The 17,384-nt window shown below is 44.1% G+C and overlaps 1 protein-coding gene across 4 annotated transcripts in view; it reads left to right on the forward strand.

Moving 5' to 3' along the window:
- Positions 1 to 17,384, forward strand: part of LRRC20 (leucine rich repeat containing 20) — a 148,134-nt gene that overhangs the window by 88,495 nt on the left and 42,255 nt on the right. For 3 of the 4 annotated variants that reach the window (XM_084845550.1, XM_084845551.1, XM_084845553.1), the window contains exon 4: positions 195 to 362. In XM_084845550.1, the coding sequence (XP_084701676.1) occupies positions 195 to 362 (168 nt within the window). The remainder of the gene's footprint in view (positions 1 to 194; positions 363 to 17,384) is intronic. The other variant, XM_084845554.1, reaches the window with a different exon arrangement.

Genomic DNA, 17,384 nt, shown 5'->3' on the forward strand with positions numbered 1-17,384 from the left:
CAGATTTATTTTGCTTGGAAGAAGCTAGCAATTATTGACACCATCTCTCCTGCAATGCCTGTTTTTATTTATTCTTATTTATTTATTTCTTGCCATTAATATCAGGGACATTTCTTGAAGTAAAGGAAGGTTTGGTTTGATGATTTTCTAAATTGGCCAGGTTTTTCATGATTTTCCATCTTGTGCAATTGCAGAACTTAATCTGGAAGGGAATTACATTCACCGCCTGCCAGAAGAGGTCCGAACCCTGTTACATTTGAGAGTCATCAACCTTTCCAGGAACAAATTTCGGCACTTTCCAGAGCAGCTGACCTCTTTGCAAGCTCTTGAAACAATCAACCTTGAAGAGAATGAGATTGTAGGTAAGATCATGGCCGTGCATCCAGGTGTTAAAAACTATGGAGTACCAACGAATCTATATTAGCTTTACTCCAGTGTTTAACATATTCTCCACTTTCCTCGATCTGTCTTTTCCATGCATGCAGGGAGTTCTTTGCTCACTTCATAACTGGACAGACAGCTATGTATCCACATTCCAAAACTCAGTGGGAAGAGCTCACTGTTTGCATGCATAACTTCCTAGGCTGAAGGCCTGGCATTTCCGGTTAAAAGGGCTCTCTTAGCAGGGCTGGAAAAGACCCTTGCCCATTTATTTATTTATTAAATTTATTAATCGCCCATCTGACTGGTCACCCAGCCACTCTGGGTGATGTACGACCCACCATAAAACAATTTAAAACAATAAAATTTTACCATAAATTTTTTTTTTTTAAATACCCTAACCCACCCCAAATGCCTGCCTGAACAACCACGTTTTTAATGCACGACGGAAGCTCATTAAAGAGGGGGCATGACGGAGTTCCCTAGGGAGGGAGTTCCACAGAGTGGGGGCCACCACAGAGAAGGAGTGGGGACCACCATGACCTTGGAGATCCGCTACCAGTCAGCCCTGGACTCTAATTTGATACAATGCACTTCCTGGACACTGAAGTAAATAAGCAAGCACCACTTGTGTGTTGGAGCCCATGAAACTTTGGATCTGGCTTTTTGTCTTGATTTCCAGAAAGGCTGATCCCAGCCTCCTCCAACCCAGTATCCTCCAGATGTGTTGGACTATAACTCCTAGCATCCTCCAGCCAGCGATAGCATGTCCCTAGTACCAAATTACTTTTGGAGCCTGATATTGTCACCCACAGCACTTCTGTAGAGGAGTCTGCCCCTTTTAGGTTTTGTAATCTGCTTGACACTACGCCCTCTTCGACATACAGAGCAACACCTCCTGCACTACGCCCTTCCCTGTCCTTCCTATAGAGTTTGTATCCAGAGATGACCATATCCCACTGGTTCTCTCTATTCCACCAGGTTTCCATAATGCATGCTATATCTAGGTTCTCCTTTAAAACCAGGCATTCCAACTCTTCCATCTTGCCTCAGAGGCTTCTGGCATTCACATAAGAACACCTTTACACGGTGTCCCTCCCCAGATGTCTCTGGCATGTGCATTTTCTGCTGTGGCCCTTAGGCTGTCATGTTTCACCATATGTTCATAGCCTATTCCTCCCTGTCCCCATTTGAGCAATTGGAAACATTTTCATCTTCAAACCCTAGGGATGATTCAGCTCAAACTGAATGCCTCCCAGCTCCTGTTGGCTTTCCCTCAGGGTTAGGGTTAAAAACTGGTTCCATTCTGGTTCAAGTGGAGCCCATCCTTCTTGTCCATGCCCAGCTTGTCTCAAAATGTTCCCCACTACTTAACAGATCTGAACCCCTCCTCTCTACACCACCGTTTCATCCACACTTTGGAACTCCTCAGCTTCACCTGTCTAGCTGGCTCTGCACATGGAACAGGTAGCATTGCAGAGAAAGCCACTTTGGTGGTCCTGGTTTACAGTGTCCTACCTAGCAACTTAAATTTGGCTTCCAGGACATCACAACTACATTTCCCCACATCACTGGTACCAATATAGACCACGATCACTGACTCCACCCCACCACTATCTACAAAGCTTTCTAGGTGGCATATGATATCCACAGCCTTCGCACCAGGCAGACAATTTACTATGCAGTCTATCACAAACCCCACTGTCTATGTGTCTAATGATCAAATCTCCCACTACCACAAGCCCCCCACCCCCTGGAGGCACATCCTCAGTGCAAGAGGATATTTGTTTGTCTTCCAAGGAATGGGTCTCTTCTAATGGATCATTTCCCTCTTCCTCAGAATAATGCCCTCTTCCCCTCAGACCCCCATTCTTTGTGATAGGAGAGGACCTGTCAACCAAGAATTGGAACATCAATATTACATCCCTCAACGTCTCATCCATTAACCTCTCTGCCTCTCTCAGCTTCTCCTTTTTTGGTGCCCACCACCCACTTTTAAAACAAATTAACAAATTTTCTTACCAGCAGCTAGGATTCCTGAGAAATCTGTTTTTGTGGGTGCTGCAAATTGTGGGTTCAAAGGAGTTGTTTAGTGTGGTTACTTGTCCTTTGCCACGCTTCCCAGGGCAACCATTTTGTGTTGGTGCCAGGACAGTTTCTCAAATTGCCAAATGTGCCCACGTCCCCAAAAGGTTGCCTATCCCTGCCCTACCCCACCCCATACTGATGCTGCTATTAGCCCCACATGGGAAAACATATACAACAGTTTTCACACCTGGCTGGCAAGGAGAAAAAGAGTTTTAAAGATGACTCACCTCCAAGGAAAGAAAAAAACAACCAGCAGGATTCTTCTACACTCTTCCTGCTCATTACTCAACTCTGAAGAGCTGTATATCACCAGAGGATGTCCAATTTCTTAGACTTAGTCTCCTCTTCAAGGCATTTGTTTTGACATTATTTAGAGTCGTTTTCCAAAACAGGGAAAAGTTGAAACACAGAAAAGCGGGAGGACTCATGCAGTACTAATGGATACAAATAGCATCCTTTTGGAAATGGACGCTTTGTCTGGAAGCTTTCAAGCTTGAAACAAAAGAGTTTAGAATATCATTGCCGAGCACAAGTGTCACTTCCTTGGTGCACACACAGTCCTTTCACTCCCAAGGAGAGCTGAATGTGCAGCATTGTTTACAGGAAGCCAGATTCCGGCTGAACATCAGGAAAAACTTCCTGACTGTTAGAGCAATATGACAATGGAACCAATTACCGAGGGAGATGGTGGGCTCTCCCACACTGGAGGCATTCGTGATGAAACTGGACAGCCACTTGTCAGGGATGTTTTGACTTGCATTCCTGCACTGAGCAGGGGGTTGGACTCGATGGTCTTATCGAGACCCTTCCAACCCTACTATTCTATGTTTCTATGACCCCAAGTTCTAGTATTATGGGAGAGGGAGAAAAATGTCTCCATATCCATAGTGGGAGCTGCCATTTTTATTTCTCACAATGTCCCTGAGCACCCAACACAGTGTCAACCTGCGTCATTGTGGGAAATTAAATTAAAATGGAGGCTCGTAGACTCAGCCACCCAGTATGGACAGCCCAGGGTGGGTGTCAGTGCTCATGGGCCCTGCTAGGCCAGTGAATTCCTAGTAGTTGCTCTAGGATGCCAGGTGCTAATGCTGGTCAGGAAGCAATTACTCCACTCCGCACAAAAAAGTGGGGAAACGCAATGCAAGCTGATAACCCCCTACTTCCCTGAGACATTCATTTACACAGCAAAGAAGAATGAACTGAAACATAAGAGCGCTTAAGAGTTCGGAGAATGACCTCGGTATCTTTTATCCATGTGGGAGATGAAGGTCTGGCTGTTCAGATATGCAGCACAGAGCAGGAGAGTCGAGTCCAAAAATCAGCCAGGCTGAGGAAACTCAGGCACTGGGTGGAAAGGGAGCTTGAGAAGCTGCGATGCCTCAGGCTGCCTCCTCTCTCTTTGGACTTCAGCCAAACAAGTTCCACTGAGCAAGGAATTAGCTGGCAACTTTTTCCCAATCAAGGAGGCAGCCTTTGCAGAGAGGAGGCAGTGGTGAAGGAGCAAACAGGCATCCAAGAGGCTACTTCTAGCTACTATGGTTGGGCTGGGAGTAAACAGGCCCTGATATAGGCCCATTCACTCAATTCCCCTCCACATGGAGGGAAAAGTGGGCCCACATCTGATGAGCACACATTCAGAGGGGTGCATGAAATGGCCTTTGAGTGTAAGGCTCAGTCACGCAGTCAGGAACCCCAGAACATGTGTTCTGCAGAAAGCATGCAAAAAAGCAAAAGGGGCGGGATCCCTAGTTAGCAGTCAACAAAAAGACAAAGTTCAAGGAACCTTACGGAACTGCAGTTAATCAATACATATTGAATGAAAAGAAGTGACCTTTCAATAGTTTAAATACATGTATACAAACAAATAAGGCACAATCAATAGTACACATCAAATTAGAGGAAACCAATAGTTCTAATGTATATACATCATATCAAACATATCAATTTCATCTCAGACATATCAGTCCAACAGAACTGGACATCAGAGGTGGATAGGGTGTTATTCAGTCAGTGTGGTGGGCATGCTGATGTCAAGGATGGAACCAGAAGGCATCCACTCCTGCCATGTGCTCACAACATATATTTGTGAGTGTGCGTGGACACGCATGTGCAGATGTGAACACACCCCTTATTCAAGTGATGAGGAATGCGTGACCCTCCAGATGTTGGACTGCAGCATTAATCATGCCTCACTTTGGGCTATGCTGGCTGAGGCTGATGGAAGTGGGAGGGAGGATAACTTTTCCTCCTGGTGGACCCCTTCTTTGCAAGGGTTCCCCAGGAAAAGGGATTTCTGATAGGCTGCCATTAGTCCGGATTAACCTCCTGACACACCCTAGACTATCCAGCTGCTTGAGGAGTTTCTGAGCCCTGTTGCCAAGTTCCTCCCCCTTCAGCCCAGCCCTAGGGAAAAAAGAACAAGCAAGTGCTTTGGACCATCTTTCCCAAAGCCCAACTCACAACAACCCCCTTTTTAAAATCCTAAAATCACAAGTGGTAACTTTGTAACCATGTGGTATTTCTCATGGGGAAGACTTTCATGAGAAATCCCTTTTAAAACCACACAGCCAAATGTGCAAATATAAAAAAGGAGTTTATTGGGGGGCGAGAGGGGGGGAGAAGGGGGTGGACAAGAGAAGGCAACAGTCACACACACAGAATTCCAAATCAAATATATAAAGCCAGTCTAACTACTCTAGTAACATGTTTCCTTTTTGAGCAGAGTCTTGGATTCCAGAGCATATGCAGACTTGATTGCAGAGAGGATGATCTGAGAGAGAACATGTTAGCCTCCAGTTACATGGTATATGGAAAGCCCCTAGAAGGAGTAAGCTAATTATTTATGGGGGTCTTAGGTCAGTAAAAGCCAGCCCCTTAGCAAAAACAGAAGGTTGTTTTGTACAATAATGTGATAGCCTCCTTCTGTGATGTCAATGGTCTGGCCAGCAAATCAGAAAAGTACCTAGACCCACCCTCTTAAAAACTGTAAACTTACATCTCAGTACCCCAAGGTGGCTGGAGCCAGTCAGCATTTTCTAAAACAAAGCTTAAGGTTTTGGTTGAATTTTTGAGGACAAAAAAGTGAAATAAGGTGAGACTGTTCTGGTTCCCCGGCAGGGTGCCAACTGACCAGATGCATGAGGGAGCACTGTTGGGCCATATCAGAAGTAGGGGGTTGTCACAGAGTTGCAATTCAGCATCATTTGGAGGGCCATAAAGTCCCCACCCCTGCTTCATGTGGAAGGGACTTGCCTGGCTACATTCTGAAAAGGGAGAGGGCTGCCTTAGTAATCATGACGTGACTCACTCTGCAGGCTCTCCTTCCTTCCTGTTTGACAGCTGCTTTGAGTCTGAGCTGAAGATTAATTGGGAGAATCAAAACAAATGACCAAATAACCTTCATTGTAAATCTTCTTCCCTCCCTTAAATCGGGAGAGCTCCACCCTCCAGGCCAAAATAATACTGTCACCCCTGTATGCAGCGTTGTTGCAAAGATTACTGAGAGAATGCATCAGATGTGCTTTGAGCAGTTAGGGGGAATGGTTTGTAAGCATTTTGTTTGCTTGCTTGCTTGCTTGCTTGAACCATTTAGATCAGTCATGAGGAGCCTCTGGCCTACAGGGTTCCCCATCCAGCCTGGCAGCTTCCTGTCCTGGCCTCACCCCCTCTGCCACAGAGGGAGATCTTTTCTCTGATCAGCAGCTGATCTGAGAGAAGTACTTTTCCCTGTTTAAGCCTTAAAAAAGGCTCCCTTTCTCAAAGCACTTGTCTCCAATTAGTAGAGAGAGGGGGTGAAGCAGCTGAGTAATTCAGTCATGCTTCCTGCAGATGCTTGTCCTGCTTACTTCTCAGTAGTCATGCAGAGGCTTACCCTCCTTACTTCTGAGTAGACATGCTTCCCACTATAAACTGGTAACTATGGAATCAGGGTGGGGGGATTTTTATTTTTATTATCCCTGCCCATTTTTGCCTCTGGCCTTACCCACCACTGCAGTGCGGCCACTCAGGCCAAAAAAGGTTCTACACCCCTGTATACTGCTTTTAAGGTGGTTTACTGAAAAGTGGTTTACAAACTTTGAGATGACACAGTGGCAATAAAGATCAATATAATACCATATGGAAGAAGAGGATTGTGAGAGGAGAGTGTTTAAAAAGCTCTTCCAAGAGACAATCCAGTCTCATCACTGCTTCCTTCCCCTTTCTGTGCATGCTGTTTTGTGCATGGGAATCACCTACTATGGAGATTTGAGCTCAGGCAATGATTACATGTGACCAGGCTGTAAACTGGATCATGGCCTGCCTGAGCATTAGCATATTTTTTTGTGAGTTTTCTAGACCAAATGAGAATAGGGTGTTTCCACATGAGAACTCTTTCATGCTATTGTTCGTTTTGCCTTTCCAGTCAATATTTTTTTAATAAGTTTTGATTATGTATTTCAGAAACTGCCTGTTAAAAGAAGGTCATACTCCACCAAGGGTATAAAAAATCTTTTCTGAAGTTAGGAAAAAGACTGCATGCTAGGGACAATGCTAATGTATCAAAACATCTGTGCGTATAGGAAAGGGAAAACATACAATATTGTTTTTGACAGCCAATTCGAGATACTTGATTCTTATTGTTGTAAATGAAAGTCTCTCCTTGATTCATATTTTCAATAGCTTAAAGCTTAGTGGGGGAGGGAACTGAGGATTAATATTCTATTATTCCCCTGAAAATCATAATGATAATAATAAAAAGCTGCACTTAACAGCATTCCTGGTCATGTTTCCCCAGTGAAAGTAACAGGCCTAATGTGGATTGAGCTGTTCTTCTCCTGAAGAGCGATGACAGCCAGTATTCATTGTTGGGGGAACATTTTTTACCCCATTATCTAGCAGTGACAAATCGACATCCTTTTGGCTCCAGTCACTTTAGATTAATTTTTAAGCTGCAGATAACATGCTATGTCAACATAACCTTAAAAATAAGTCCATAAAGTCTGCAATCCTATACACACTGACCTGAGAATAAATCCCATGGAACTCTATGAAGCTTATTTCTGAGTAGACCTGCATAGGATTGCACTGTAAACGCTTTTCTTTTCAGAATTGTAACTTAAATAATAGAACCCAGTCTAAAATAAATTCAGCCTAGAGTAGTGTGATTGGATCAGTATTTGGAGCCCCAAATGTACAACATTGTCTAATTCATCAGGGAGCATTTGTCATAAGACAGTGCCTGACAATTTCATGTCAAAATTCAACAAGAACTCTCTAGATCTGTTGATATGTCCAAGATAGCATTGGGATGGATCCAGACTTAAGAAGCCAGTGTGCTTCATCCAAGATGCAAACATGTCTACATAACAGCTGGATTGTATCTTTTCAGAAATGGGAATGGGGGAATCAAATTTTCTTGCTCCTAGCCTAGGAGCAGCTCCAGGTGAAACCTGAAACCATCACATCACCTGCTGCATTAACAGAAGTATAGCTTCCAAATCCCGTGAAGTACTAGTTCCCCTCTACTCAGCACTGGTTAGGCCTCATCTGGAGTACTGTGTCCAGTTCTGGGGGCCGTACTTTAAGAAGGATGCAGGCAAACTGGAGAGGGTTCAGAGGAGGGCAATGAAGATGATCAGGGGACTGGAAACAAAGCCCAAAGAGGAGAGACTGAAAGAACTGGGCATGTTTAGCCTTGAGAAGAGAAGACTGAGGGGAGATATGATAGTGCTCTTCAAGTACTTGAAAGGTAGTCACAGAGACGAAGGCCAGGATCTCTTCTCAATCATCCCAGAGTGCAGGACACGGAATACCAGGCTCAAGTTATAGGAAGCCAGATTCCGGCTGAACATCAGGAAAAACTTCCTGACTGTTAGAGCAGTACGACAATGGAACCAATTACCTAGGGAGGTGGTGGGCTCTTCCACACTGGAGGCATTCAAGAAGCTGGATAGCCACTTGCCAGGGATGCTTTGGCTTGGATTCCTGCCTTGAGCAGGGGGTTGGACTCAATGGTCTTGTAGGCCTTCCAACCCTACCATTCTATGATTCTTCCTCCCCATTCCATCTTGACTGGGATCATGCCAACATCAAGTCAAGTCTCTCTCCCCCGCCCCACTTCATCTCACCTAATGATTTTGAGATCTGGAGATCTCAAAAGGTCATTTTTGGTGACCTTTTGGTTGTCTTAACCAAAAGACAACCAAAAAATAACCATAAGTTAGTTATTCATGGCTAATGTATGTCCCGTTATCTGAATGGGTCTACTATTTATGACTGACTATGACTAAGTCTATTGTTTATTATTATTATTATTATTATTATTGCTTCAATATGCATCCCACCTTACAGGGTATATGAAGACTGTTCCTTAAGGTGCATACAATCTCAAATTTGACACAAAGGAGGCAACACATAGAGCAGAGGGGAAACAGAGGAAGGGTATGAGGTATTCCAGGGCCAAATTACCTGTAACATTAGTCACATATCTAAACAAGTGTGATTAACCTGGCTGCTTTTCTTTGGGAGAAAAGGTAACTGCAGGGTCCCAATCTGGATGGTGGTCTGGATTTTTTTTTATCCCAGTTTTATGCTGAAACTCAACCTGGCTGGTATTTTCTGGCAAGGGTGCTCAGTTCAAGAGGGAGCAATTTTCAGCATAAAACCAGCATGGGGCCCCAGTCCGAATCAGGGGCATATTCCAGATTGGGGCCTTGTAGCTGCTTATCAGTCTTCTGTCAAGGTATTGCTGACTGTTGACAGGTAACTTCAAGGGCCCTGCTCCACTCTCTCTTCTGATGGTTCTTTATCTTTAAAGTTCACTTGGACTGGACAAACCTTGAAATGGAGGATGCCTTCAAAATAGGGGACTGTCCTCTGTAAAACAGGACACACAGCCTCCTTATGCAGGGTCGTTGCAAAGATTACTAAGATAATGGATCAGATGTGCTTTGAGCAATTGGGGAAAATGGTTTGTCAACATTTATGTTTGCTTGCTTGTTTGAATCATTTAGATCAGGCACTGGGAAGTGACCTACTTATGTGTGGCAGATGTACACAGAAGCAGAAGGAACGCACAATTTTATGCATGAGAGAGAGAGAGAGAGAGAGAGAGAGGATTAGACTCGGTGATTCTTTGAGTTCATTTTATACTGTAATTTTCACAATAATTCCGCCTTGTTGCTGTTATAAGAGAACAGAGAACATAAAATACTAGATGTGATTTAAGGAGACAAATCAAAGGTGCTAAGGTATCATTTTCAGGCAGTAATCTTTCTGCCAATGTAATGGCTTTCAGAGTTTGCCTGCCTTGTTCTTGTAGACTATTTATTACTTTCATGCTGTCTGATATCTCAAAAATAGAAATTTAAACAGACTGTACTGTGCTTTAGTTTTTAGACCTGGATGTTGTAGATGCTCTGAGATCTTGATGATGAGCTGTATTTCAAACAGATGTGTAGACAGGATTTGTGTGAATTTCTTTTTTTCTATAATTCTTCCATTATACGCAGAGCAGAAGAATGGGAGGAACCAAAGTGGGTTGCTGTCAGAGATCTCTTTATTTCTAGGAAGCAAATAGATTAATGGGTCAAGCAAGCTAGTTTCTTCTTGAAAGCAGTATATACACTAAAATGTAAGTTGTGAAGGAGACAAGAATGCTTGCTGATGTAAAAAGCTGATATGCACTCTGAAAGCAATTATATGGATAGAAAATGTAAAGTCTGAAAATAATATCACAGCATCCTAGATTTGTTCTTTCTCAGTCATATCCAGCATTGCTATTACTCTAATGTATAATCATCATCATCATTATTATTATTATTATACCACCCAATAACCAAAGCTCTCTGGGTGGTTCACAGAACATAAAACCATAAAATACAGCAGCATAATGAAACTTAATATAAAACCCTTTACAAGTTTAAAACAGAATAAAGCCAAAATAAAAACCAGAGTAAAAGCTCCCCTACTTCAACAACTCTCAGTCCAGTTCAGAGACCCAGTCTTCAGCAGCAGCTTTTTAAATAAAAGTTTAAAAACTTAGTGGAAACTCTCAATCATCTAACATGTGGCTGAATTCTACAATACCTCCCTCTCATTGGGCCTAAACTCTTTCATCAGTATCTTATTCCTACTTTTTTCTCTGTTGAGCCACTAAATATTGAAGAATACTGTCCCTTTTTCTTGATAATTACAGTGTTGATGATGATGATGATATTAAAACCCTGAAGGTCTAAATAGAGTATACCAATCATTTGTCACCAGAGGGGTCATAAATGGTTTGATCAAAAAGCACAGTTATTGACATTGTTGCAGAACAATTAACTTAATTTCTACATCACAACCAAGAGAGTAATCTATAACTTCTTGCAATCTACAAAAGATGGTAAAATATTGAGGCTGGGAGACTAAATCCTATAGACCATGGAGACTCAGGAATAGGACAGAGGTAGTCAAAATGGAAGCAGAATTAGGACTTGAACATAGCATGATCTGTATGCCCATAACAGCAGCATTTGACTATAAACTACAGCAGAGGCTAAAAAAAGGTTTCATAACCACCAGCTAGGAAAGACGTCCTTTGAACACATAAAAAAATAAAAATAGCCTATCGGTGCTTTTTTTCTATAAACATGATTGAGTATTTATGGGATTTCAATTGAATTGGTTTGATACCCTCTTTCAATGCTTGTTTGTTGCATCGCCCCTCAACTCATTCATTCATTTGTGCAGTTAAATTCTTCTGTGCAATTACACAAGGATACACAGGGAAAAGCCGGCATGAACCAGGCTTTATATTTGGGGACGGGCAGCTGTTTCCATGGTCATAGTGGGTTGCACTGTTTCCAGCAAGTAGGATCAAGGAGATATCTGCTAGCCCAGCATTGAGGTATATTGCCTAATTCAGACTAGCTTCTTCACCACACAGTCGCGCAACACGACTTGTACGGGGATTTGGCAGTGCAAACCAGTGATAAGTGTGAGTGTCAAGCAACTGGTCTAGCTTATCTCCTTTGATTAATCAAATGTTACTTGAAACATCTTTGTCAGGGTATGTTTATTGGAGCATGCCCCTGCCCTTCTACTGGAGGAGTAGTGCTGGAGAATCCTACACTTCTCTATACACTCTCTCTAACTCTAGAACAGTGGTGTTGAATCTTAGGCCTGCGAGCCAAATCCAACCCACCTGAGGGTCCAATTTGGCCCTCCAGGGCTCCCCAGAAGGTCGTCCCCCCCCCCCCGCTTTCCCAACCGTTGATTGTTTGGTGGTTTCCTTGTTTTTGCAGTATTTTTTCTAATTCTAAATGGTTGAGATGCCTCTTCTAAGGCTGAATTACTGGCAGTGAGAGCTTTAAGCTAAAACAGGCTGGTATTTTTGGTATTTTTGGTATTTCGGCCATGCCCCCCTTTTGCCTTTGGCCCCACTGACCACTGGAATGCGGCAACACCCCCTGCCCCAGGCTTCTTCAAAATGGAATTTGGCCCTCAGGCTAAACGAGGTTTGGCACCCTGCTCTAGAAGCACCTGCAGATTCAGGCCCGTACTGGGATAGTGACAACGAAGATGCTATAGCGGAACTATGAGGCATCCCGATGTGAGTGGGATGGATTTATTTTGTGGTGTAACTTCCAAAGAGATTTGCTGCGTTGCCAAGAAGGATTGTACCTAATCCTTCTAAGATGCAATTCAGACCCTGGGCACTAGGCTAAGTGTCCTGTGTACAATTCTGGTCACCGCACCTGAAAAAGGATAATTTTAGAGCTGGAAAAGTTGCAGATAAGGGCAACCAGAATGATCAAGGGACTGGAGCAACTCCCTTATCAGGAAAGATTACAATTTTACCTTAGAAAAAAGGGAGTAAAGGGGGGCATGATACATATGTATAAAATTATACATAAAATAGAGGGAAGCATTTCTCCCTTTCTCTACTACGAGAAAGTGACATCTTCCACTGAAGCTGAATGGTGGGAAGTCCAGGGCAGACAAAAGGAAATACCTCCTCACACAGCACATAGTTAAACTATGGAATTTGCCACCACAAGATGTAGTGATGAGCATCAACTTGGATGGCTTTAAAAGAGGAACAGATCAGGGGTGGGAACAGGTAGCCCCTGCTGCCTTGCCAAATGTGGCAGCAACTAAAAACGTCTCTTTTTTTGTAAGGGGGGGAATGGCACCAGATTTAGTTTGTTTGCAAGCTAAATTTGACCTTTCTTTAGAAGTGTAAAATGTAGCTTGCATACAAATTAAATGTAACCCTTTTTAGCAGTCTGTAGTGCTGTAAAGTGTTTTACTGCTGAATTTCGGCAGCAAACTGCCAATTTTTCCAATGTTTTTTCAAGGGGTTAGAGCAAGGTCTCTGCAGGTGGGGGACTGTGCTGCTGCTGATGAAAATGGGCCCTGGGCCTTCCACAGTTGCCCACGCATGGATTAGACAAATTCATGGAGAATATGACTATCAGTGGCTACTGGCCATGATGGCTGTATATTACCTCCAGTATTAGAGACAGTATGCCTCTGAATATCCATTGCTGGGGGACATGAGAGGGAGGATTCTATTGAATTCATATCCTGCTTGCAGATTTCCCATAGGCATCTGGTTGGCCACTGTGGGAACAGAATGGTGGACTAAGTGGGCCTTTGGTCTGATCCAGCAAGGCTCTTCTATTTTAAATCATGAAATTTATTTTATTTCAAAATAAAGTGAACAAAATAAAGGCAACAAAAAGGAGAGCATAGATAATAATAGTACATCAAAATCACTGTCAGGGTGGACACTGAGCCCATAGAATCCCAGAGTAGTTCTGATTCTGAGGAAGAGCAGTCGCTCCTGGGAGAGGAGTGTGCTCCGCTTTCCCAGGGCCCACAGCTGACGGAGATTCCTCCCACCAGCATTCCTAGATTAGAAAGCAGTCCAGGGAGTGACCGAGCAGAGATAGCAGACTTGGTGGATGCGCGACGCAGACGCAGAGAGCGGTGCCAGATGGAGGGCGTGGAAAGGAGGCGAAGTGCCAGGTTGGCGTGCAAACAACGGCTGCACCCAGAGGCTCCAAGGGAAAAGGGGAGGGACTCTCCCTAGTCCTTAAGTTCAGGGATCTGCCAGTAATTCCCTTTCAAACGGGGACCAACTGTTTCAACTTAGGGCATAGGTACTCTGCTGCTCAAATCTAGTTGCTACCTGTAGAGTTGTTAAGTTGAAAAAGAAGAATAAAACTTTGAAAGGAATCCCTTTGTCTGTGTCTGGACTTGGCTACTGGATTAGACTGAGAGAGGCCTCCAAGGAGCCCTTGACAATCACGAAAGAAACAAAGGAATTCACTAATTATAATTCTTAGTCTATAACCGATATGCTTATGGTACATCAACAGTAAAATGGCCTAATAGGAGCTCAAAACCTAATGAAAGAGTAAGGATACAATCTATACAACATATAAAAGGAGTGTGTGAGAGTGCTTGTTATTTTGTGTGTATGAATTAGTCAGAAAAAATATAGGCAACTATACTTGGTTGGAATTTGATCAAAGGTTTGAACAGTTTCAACATAGGAAACAAATGGAAACCATGGTACCATAGTATTTTTCTTAAAGTTAGGATTCCTTGCTTGCTGCACTTTCTGAGTAAGTTTATACTAAGGATGTTGGAGAATTCAGCCACGGACTCCAGTGAGGCCAGATTCTTTAAAATCTGCCCCCCCAGAGTCTGTGGTGGAATGGGGCAATCCCCACCACCACCCCGCGGAATCCCCCCAGGACAGAGCCTACTTGGCTCCGGCAGCAGCGGCTCCAGGTCGTCTTCCGGGCTGCTGCGGCCGCAAATGGCGTCCTGCGTAGGGGACGCCATTTGCGACCCTACGCTAGGCTGTGATAGGCTATGTAGATACTTACGTAGCCTATCACGGCAAAAGACAGGGATGCAGATGGCGTAGTGGCTGCCATTTGCGTCCCTGCTTTAGCCGTGATAGGCTACGTAAATATATACGTAGCCTATCACGGCCTAGCGTAGGGACGCAAATGGCGTCCCCTAAGTAGGATGCCATTTGCGGCCACAGTAGCCCTGCAGCAGATGGAGGCCCTGCTGCGGATCGGCCCAGCTGGCCGGTCTGTGGACTGGCCATGGAGCGGAGCTAGCCAGGCAGGATTCCGGGGGGGAGGACCAGATCTCCTCCTCCCCAGTTGAGGATTCTGGGGGGAGGACCAGATCGCCTCCCCCCCCACAGAACCCAGCGGAGCCAGGTAAGTGGGGTTTCGTACACCCCTAGTTGATACATATCCATAGTCTCCCAAATTTTATCAACCTTCTGCTTTTTAGTTGGTTTCTTTGGAGACTTGCAATTATGCTCTGTACATGACTTTGCAGCTGTATACCATTGCTGAAGAAGGTCTTGATGCAAGAATCCAGGATCATTAGGTTCAGAAAGATGAACCAGCATCACTTTAGGAGTTACCAGTGGTCTAATGTGAAGAAATTCCTGACAGTAATCAGCAACCTTGTTCCAAAACTCCTGCACTGTAGAACATTCCTACCAAAAATGAAAGTATGAACCAATCTGACCATACCCCTTCTAACAACGTTGACTGTGATTTAGATGTATTAGGTGATGTCTTGCAGGAGTAATGTACCAGCGAGAACTTCGTATTATGCTTCTTTCATTTTAGTGTTGATTGATAAAGATGCAAACAAAGACCAAATGCACCGCCAATTATCCTCTTCCAAAGACTCTCATACGTCATTCTCCCATGCTGGCACAATGATGGCATTTGGCGGATTTTATAAATAGGTGATATCAAACCTTTATTTGAAGTAACGGCAGCTTCTATAAAAGATTCAAAAGACATAAGTGGGTGCTTGTCCGCCGTCGTAATGGGATTCGGGCTAAGAAAGTGACACAGTTGCAGTTACTGATAAAAAGACAGCATGGTTCAGTTCTTTTCAAGACAACCTTTCAAGAGAGGTTCCCCTTTATCAAATAAATAAAAAAACCTATAAACTTTGCTGCTATCCAAGCACAAGAACCTTGGGGATTTTATGTGCTGCAAATTCTGGATGATGCAATGCTGACATTAGGGGAGACCGATTAGGAGCCAGTTTTTTTCCACCAGTGTTCCCAAGTAAGTATAGTGCCTCCAATCACTGGATGCTTAAAGATGCACTGAGGTCTGTCACAATGTCTGACCCTTATCAAGGCATCAAGAGGATAGTTGCCCACAGCTTGTTGTTCTAGGAGCGTCCACTGGTACTCTGAGGAGGGATGCATCCATCCTGCAAGAAATCTCAGTTGAGCTGCAGCATAATTCAAAATTTGGCACTGCAAAGACCTCCTTTTTCTGGGTGTCTTGCTTCAGCCTTGGCTTCCATCCTGACCAGAGAAAATCTGGCAATAGTTTAATCCATTTGGCTAGAATTGGAATAGAGTAGGTGGAATTGCTTGAAATAAGAAAAGGAGTCTAGGCATGGTATTCATTCTTACTATAGCTGTTCTAGCTGACAGTGATACCTTATCCTTACCCCATTGTTGAGTATCTGGGTGAATTCGTGTGTACAATGGCCGATAGTTCAGTTTATAGAGTTCATATAGTGAGGGAGAGATATGAACCCCCAAATGTCGCCAAAGTTTAGTAACCCACACAAAAGGAAATGTAGTTTCTAGATCTTGTAGATTTTGTACTCTCATCTCCAGGCATTCCAAACTGCCACTTCGGATATCCATTTAACGGCACAGCTACTGATGGGGGTGGAAGTCAACACTTTTAGCTTAAACATATATATTTTTAATACTCTGTTGTTACTCTTTCGATCTTTCTTATATATAATTTCATTACTTGTATATACTATTGTTCCTACAGTAGTTAAAGGTGGTGTACATAATCTGCCATGTTTAAATTCACATCAACCCTGTGATATAGGTTAGACTTACAGGTAGTGGCTGACCCAAGGCCACCCAGTGAGCTTCATGATTGGACAGGGATTTGACCATGAGTCTCCCCTGCCCTAGTCTGACACTAACCACTGCACCACACTGGCAATGGAACAAACGCCACCACAGATTTTAAATCCGTGTGGGTAAACAAGAGCTATATGACAAGTGGAGTAGAGCCTCCAGTAATGTGTAATAGCGTGTGTGTGCCGGGGGGAGCTCAGCCAGTGACCCTTGCAGGGCTGTCTCAAAGTATTTTGATGCTCTAGGCGAGGTACAATTTTGGCACCCTTCCCCCCACTCTACTGCTATTCCTGAACATCATGAAATGGATTCATGGAGGGGGAGGGGAATATGAGTTTCCTGGGACACCGATATCTTCTATTTTATTTATTTAGTTATCACATTTATATCCTGCCCCTTTATTCCCTCTTGCAAAGAACACAAGGCAGTTTACATGATCCTCCTCCTCTCCATGTTATCCTCCCCACAGCCCTGTGGGATAGGTGAGGCTGAGAGTCAGTGACTGGGCCCATCGTCGTCCAGTGAGCTTCATGACCAGGTGGGAACTAAAACCCAGATCTCCCAAGTCCCAATCCAGTTGTCAGGAGCACCCTGGCGGCCTCTTTCAGTAGACTCCAATAGCCAACTCAAGACACAGACGGAAGGTTTCTTTTCAAGGCTTTAATCCTTTTACAACTTAATGACTCTTTCAGATGCTGATCACCAGCGACTAAGCAATGAACAGCAGAGTAGCCTATGCTCCGGGTTAGGCAGTTGGTCCCCGTTTGAAGGAGAATCACTTGCAGACCCTGAACTTATGGGCTAGGGAGAATTCCTCCCTCTTTCCCTTGGGTCCACAGGAGGCGGCCGTTGCTTGCGTGCCAGACGGGCGCTACGTCTCCTTTCCGCACCCTCCATTGCTCGTAGTTCTTTGCGTCTGCGTCGAGCATCCAGCAAGCCCCCCTCCCGCACTTGCTCACTGCCAGGGTCACTATCTCAGGAATGCCAGCAGGAG

Source organism: Heloderma suspectum, chromosome 3, assembly GCF_057233095.1.
Source record: "Heloderma suspectum isolate Gila_16-S chromosome 3, 16-S_ref, whole genome shotgun sequence".
Lineage (NCBI taxonomy): Eukaryota > Metazoa > Chordata > Lepidosauria > Squamata > Helodermatidae > Heloderma > Heloderma suspectum.